This window comes from Rhamphochromis sp. 'chilingali', assembly GCF_963969265.1.
Source record: "Rhamphochromis sp. 'chilingali' genome assembly, chromosome: 5".
NCBI lineage: Eukaryota > Metazoa > Chordata > Actinopteri > Cichliformes > Cichlidae > Rhamphochromis > Rhamphochromis sp. 'chilingali'.
Window position 1 is genome coordinate 9852060 of NC_137932.1, and position 6495 is coordinate 9858554.

At 39.4% G+C, this 6495-nt stretch overlaps 1 protein-coding gene across 1 annotated transcript; it reads left to right on the top strand.

The window, feature by feature from the left end:
- Positions 1-2073: 2073 nt before the first annotated feature.
- On the top strand, positions 2074-5846 carry eif2b2 (eukaryotic translation initiation factor 2B, subunit 2 beta). Its single transcript, XM_080882743.1, has 8 exons — positions 2074-2329; positions 2599-2719; positions 4567-4715; positions 4798-4961; positions 5056-5151; positions 5230-5367; positions 5461-5527; positions 5654-5846. Exons 1-8 carry the CDS (start codon positions 2158-2160, stop codon positions 5809-5811), a joined length of 1065 nt encoding a protein of 354 aa, XP_080738869.1. The 5' UTR covers positions 2074-2157; the 3' UTR covers positions 5812-5846.
- Positions 5847-6495: the final 649 nt, after the last annotated feature.

The following is a 6495-nucleotide window of genomic DNA, read 5'->3' on the forward strand; positions in this document are numbered from 1 at the left end:
CATTGTACTCCGCACACACAGCTTACCTGTATTATAGTGCTTAGGCTGATTGCAAAGTGAACTAATTATCTAAAAAAGTTTTCACATGTGAAAGTGTGCCAGACAGTTGGCAAATTAGTGTTAATGATAACCATACATGTGTATACTTTTGCTAGGAGTGTGTTGGAAATTTGGTAATTGAGTGTTGTGCAGTGAATTGTGCCTACAGTTTTGCAAAGTGTGTGTTACAAAATTGCAAACTGAGTGCAAAGCAGTTTTTGTGCTTTTAGTTTTGCAAACTCAGTGAGTGGTTTTGCTATAAGTCTGAATAGTTTTGGAGATTGTGCTACAGGAATCACAGTTAGGGTTTAAGCATTCAGAAAAAACTGTAATATCAAGGCCAAACTTCCACTCAGCCTCAGACTCAAGTAACCAAGGGCTGCTTGAGAATATAACCCCCTATTAAACAGCTGACAAGGATACAAAAAGTTTTTTTTTTTAAAAGGGAGATGATTTCTTTTGGCTTCAAGCATCATACTGAAACACATGTAAAATCCTACTCTTTAGGACTGTGTTTTCCAACCACTGTGACCGAGAAATGATCAGGAGTACCGTGGAAGATTATCTGGTTCCACCAGATTAGTGCACTAAGCGATCGACGTGAGTAACTAGCAGAACAATTACATTCTCTTCCACTAGAGGGCAGTACAACTATCTGCTCTAATTTAATGGGTTGCCAACTGCCAGTAAAATAGAATATGACGTAGAGGAAATTACATTGTCAGTGAGACAACGCAGCGCGTAATAGCAATAGATAAATATTTGAAAAGAAAAAGTGGTAAATCTGACCTGGGTCCTGGAGAAAATTGCGACCCAGACGAAGGCCGTAGCATGAGTAGTGATCAGAAAAAGCAAAAAAGGTATACTGGGGACAAACCGAGCCAGTTCCTCTATGCCTGGTGCGCGGGGGGAAATGATCAATATGCCTTTTGTGACATTTTTGTTTGGTGGTGTGCCGCGTGATTTTTCTAATGTTAAATATGTGCCATGGCTCCAAAAGGTTGGGAAACACTTCTTTAGGAAATATATGTTTTCAACAGTGCAGCGTGATCACTTTCAATGAGTCTGACAATGACAGGAAGAAGAAAAGCCTCTTGTGATGTGTTTGTGTCTTTGTGTTTGTGTCTTATTTATATTTTATTTAATTGTATATAATTTATTAAAATTATTTTGTTGCATTTTTTACAGTATGTATAAATTAACCAGGAGTGGACTAGATCTAATAAACTGTCAACTTTGTGTAAATATACATATGTTTTCTATAAAATTTGAAACCAAACGAGCAGCCAGCCCGTTCACTAATTTCTCAATTTAAATGTTTTAACGATACATAGACGATAAATATCTACTATTTTTTATTGCTATGATAGTAACTATTAATATTACTATAATTAATCTTTCTTGCGCTGTTTTCCATTTCTCTTAAAAATACACTTCTTTCAGCCTCTCTTGGTTTTCATCCAGCATCTACGGCCCAAAATGGCCATAAAAAGGAATATTTGTCAACAAAGAATTAAATTAAATGGAAATAGCACAAAGCATTGACCAGAAAGGTGTATGCTTTAGCTGAAGCTTGTTTTATCTCCAATGTATACAGAGCATATTTTCATAAATAGCAAGCAAGACTTTTATTATGGAATCTAATTTCTGCCACTAGGAAAACTAAAATTAAAAACTTTTCGTCTATAAGTCCAAAGTTGGAGTTATTGTCTCAAAATTTCAGCTTATGTACTCAATCTTCTGAGAAAATAACTAAAAATTGATCAAGTTATTAAGTCCGGGTTTTGAGATAATAACCCGATATTTTTTACGATATAATAATAATAATAATAATAATAATAATAATAATAATAATAATAATAATAATAATAATAATAATAATAATAATATATCGTTGTTTTACATTTCACTTTCAGACTGTCATTTTACTGTAGAAATGGGAAATTGTTGTAATTTCGACCCACTCTACTGTAACGCACGTGAAGCGGCAGACCAATCAGATGACGGCGAGCCCACAGCCACCCGGATGTACTCCTGAAGTGCTTCCTCGTCAAAACACTGGCATGGTGGAACTATTGAGTGACTCAAGTGTTACAGTGACAGCTTTTTAAAACAGCTATGCCGGGCCCATACAAAGAAACAGACCTAACCGAGAGGGTCGAGGCGTTCCTGTCCGACCTGAAGCGCGGGGGGACCGGGGCAGGACCTCTCCGGGGCTCTGCGGAGACAGCCCGAGAAACGACAGCCCTGCTCCGCAAAATTACAGCCCAGGCTCGGTGGAGCAGTGCAGGTGCTGAATGCTGTTTGTTGTCGACACAGTGAAGTTAACTGCAGCGACAGCTGCCATTGTAGTCAAACAGGCTTTGTTTTTAAATCTGGTATAACGCTGTAGTACATGACAAATAAGCTTTCTTTAGCTTTCCTTACATCTAAACAATACAGAATATACATATGTAAAATGTTGAACATGTAGAAAAAATGGTTGCTGATGTAAAATCATACACAAAAAATATTCTATCCCAAGATTTTGGTCTTTTGCAAACATCTTCTCGATTTCAGGTGATCTGATGGAAATAATCCGCAAAGACGGGAGGAGGATGACAGCAGCTCAGCCCTCAGAGACCACAGTGGGTAACATGATCAGACGGGTGCTGAAGATCATCAGAGAGGAATATGCCAGGTGAGGACGCCAAAACCTACCATTTTCAAAAAAAACACCCATTTGGTCCTTTTTAATTTGATAGCAACGTGTCCCAAAAAAGTTCGGATGAGGAGAACAAAAAGCTGGAAGAGTAAGCAGTACTAAAAGTAAACAGCTGGAGGAACATTTTAAAACCAATTAGGTGAACTGGGAACAGGGAATTAACATGACTGGGTATAAAAGAGCATCTTAAAGAGGCAAAGTAAAGTAAAGATCAGCAGAGGTTCACCAGTCTGCAAAAGCCCTCCATAAATTGTTGATGAATTTCAGAATAATGTTCCTCAACGTAAAAATGTGAACACTTTGAATATCGCATCATGAAAAGATTTTGAGAAACTCGAGAAGACTCTGTGCGCAAGGGACCAGACTGAAAAACAGGACTGGATGCCTGTTATATTCAGGCCCTCATATGGCACTGCATTTAAAACAGACATGATTCTGTCATGGAAATTCACTGCATGGGATCAAGAGCACTTAAAGAAATTATTGTTTGTGTTCACCTGTGTTCATCCACAAGTGTATGTTAAAGCTATACCATGTAAAGAAGAAACCAAATGAAGTGAGTCAAAGTGGAAAACTCTTCTATGCATCATCAGTGCTGAAAACTATTTACAGGTTTTAGAGTAACATATGTTCCCATTCAGATATTGGTAAACTGCATCTTGTACAGCAGCATGGCTCTGTAGTAGAGGTAGGGCTGTGCGATATGACCAAAATCTCATATCCCGATATAAGAATTCTATCGTCCCGATAACGATATAAATCACAAAAATGTAACATTTTTGTAAATTCTGTGAATCTCGGGCAGCTCGACTTGCGGCAAGTGTTTCCAGCTGCGCGTCATGTAGCTGGAGTCGAGTGTTTTAACCGATGTATGAAACTATACATTTTTAGACATAAGTTGTAACGGCTGCCGTTTTCTTTGTGAGTATTTATTACACAGTGTGCCACGGGAAACAGCCTGTTCTAACGTTTGAGTCTAAGGTTTATTTTTTAGCACCAGGCGGCTCTTTTTTACTTCTCATCCGTAAATAATCTGCTCTTTCACGTGATTCTGTTTATTTTGAAAAGTCTCAACAGGATCTTGAGCTTTATTGTGAAAGGTTTATGTGGAACATAAACAAGCGGACACGCGATGGTTTTACCGTCGTTGTTGCTAACGACAACGCATAAAAGCAGGCGCTTGTCCGTCTGTAGTGTGGTTATATAAAATATAAGAGAAAGAGAGAACTTTAAGAAATTAATATAGCCACTACAGTGACCATCAAAACTATGAAAAAATATTGCTGTAAAGAGTTTATTTTGCGACACCACGAAACAAACGATAGCATAAAATGAAACGATAAATGTTTTTATATCGTCATCCGATATATATCGTTATATCGAACAGCCCTAAGTAGAGGTGCTTCAGCTCTGAGCTTCCCTTCCTGCAGTCCAGACCTTTGACTATCTGGAAACATTTTATGCATGTTGAAGTAAAGTAAATGTGACAAAGAAAACCCAGGACTATCGAACAGCTAGAATCCTCCAGCATCCTCCAGCAGCTTTTCTCTTCATTTCCCAGATGTTTACAAACTATTTACAAACATGTCGCTGTCCCAACCTATTTGAGATGTGTTGCTGCCCTCAAATTGAAAACAAACTAATGAGCTGCAGTTTCAAGTTTTTTCTTCTGTCCCAGAAAACCATTTGACCTAACAGTTGAAGTACAATCGTACCATATATTAAAGGATGAGAGTATGTTGCTTAGAAATACTTAAGCTACAGACGGCTGAAATACTTTGTGTTTTTGGTGAGATTTGTGCTTAACTGTGTTTTTCTTTCAGATCTCGGGGCAGCAGTGAAGAAGCAGACCAGGAATCCCTCCACAAGTTGCTGACCTCTGGGGGACTCAGCGAGGAGAACTTCAGGCAACCTTTTACTCTCCTCAAATCCAACGTCATCGAGGCCATCAATGAGCTACTCACTGAACTGGGTAAGTTGCGTTATTACCAAGATAGCGTCAGTTTGTATTTTAAATCACTCCAATTCTTGGTGCCCATCATTCTGTTTTTCAGAGGGAACGACCGACAACATTGCCATGCAGGCCCTGGAGCACATCCACTCTAATGAGGTCATCATGACGATCGGCCGCTCGCGCACCGTGGAGGCTTTCCTCAAAGATGCTGCACGCAAACGCAAGTTTCACGTCATTGTGGCAGAGTGTGCTCCTTTCTGCCAGGTAGCTCATCTACATCAGTCATAAAGGAAATATTAAATGTCTAACTTTAGATAGAAAACACAGTTCCTAATCTTATTTTTTCACCTCTCTACAGGGGCACGAAATGGCTACAAACCTCTCAAAGGCTGGCATCGAAACAACTGTGATCACAGATGCTGCCATATTTGCAGTCATGTCTCGAGTTAATAAGGTACTTAACGTTTTAAGGAGACGTTAGCGCAGTCATGTTAGAGCATGCAGGTGAACTTGTGTCATGATCTTTTTGCAGGTCATCATTGGAACACAGACCGTTCTAGCAAATGGAGGCCTGAGGGCCATCAACGGGACACACACACTGGCCCTTGCAGCTAAGCATCACTCCACACCTCTGATTGTTTGTGCTCCCATGTTCAAGCTCTCACCTCAGGTAAGAGATTACTCCAAAGTCCGAGTTATCTCCTTTCAACCCCCATAAATGATTAAACTCATACTTCTGTGAACATGATATGTCATATTTCAGTTTCCAAATGAAGAGGATACCTTCCATAAGTTTGTCTCCCCACATGAGGTGCTCCCGTTCACTGAAGGTAACATTTGCAACAAAACTGACCTCAACCACGTGCCCACCTTTGGAAAATCCTTTTCAGATTTGGACATATCCTCTTTGTCAGGTTTTTTTTAAAATAACTCACATTTTTCTGTTTATATTTCAGGTGAGATTCTCTCAAAGGTGAATGTGCACTGTCCTGTGTTTGACTATGTCCCGCCCGAGCTCATCACACTGTTCATCTCCAACATCGGAGGACACGCACCGTCATACATCTACAGACTGATGAGTGAACTTTACCACCCAGAGGACCATGAACTTTAATCGGTGTATTTAACAAATAAATAGAAATGAATGATTTTGCAGTGTAGTTTGTGTCTCTTTTGATGTGGTTTCATTTTTTGTACCTGAAGTCCCTTACAATAAAGAGAGAGCTGTTAAGAACAGCTGAGGTTATTGTGTAACACCAGTACAGATAAACGCTCATCATATCATAATGAATAACACTGACTTCCCTTTAATGGAACAATGGATTCAAACTAAGATGTGGAAACAGAGTCACATGATCCTGATGAACAGCAGACTGTAGTTGCAACTGTTGTCCAGGTGGAGGTGGTGTAGGACATGCAGAGCAGCAGGTTTGTGAGTATTTCTGATGGTGATAAGAAGAATAAGACTTGGAGAAAGTCAGATTTCATCACAATAGTCTCAGTGTGAACGTCTCCAAAGAGAGGTGAGAGTGGAACAATGGTAATCCTCTCCCTCTGGTGAATTTTTTTCAAATTATTCAGGACTTCACAGTGTTGATGATTACAAAAGTGTAGAGAGATTACAAGCACACAACTAAGGTATATTTGGAATTAACACAGATGTTGATGATTTCAGTAGTAAAGTGATTTCTTTTTTTCTTTTTGTGTGTGTGTGGGGGGGGGTGGGGAGACTACAAACAGCAACCTGAAGGTCTGACAGATCATGGAAAAATTTCGCTGTCAGAAGTGGGATTCGAAC

What these genes read in the sequence shown, in the direction of transcription:
- eif2b2 (XM_080882743.1), top strand. Translation starts at nt 2,158, where the DNA reads ATGCCGGGCCCATACAAAGAAACAGACCTAACCGAGAGGGTCGAGGCG. An exon ending in TGAGCTACTCACTGAACTGG is followed by an intron (nt 4,716 to 4,797) that starts GTAAGTTGCGTT and finishes TCTGTTTTTCAG; the next exon opens with AGGGAACGACCGACAACATT. An exon ending in TGTTCAAGCTCTCACCTCAG is followed by an intron (nt 5,368 to 5,460) that starts GTAAGAGATTAC and finishes GTCATATTTCAG; the next exon opens with TTTCCAAATGAAGAGGATAC.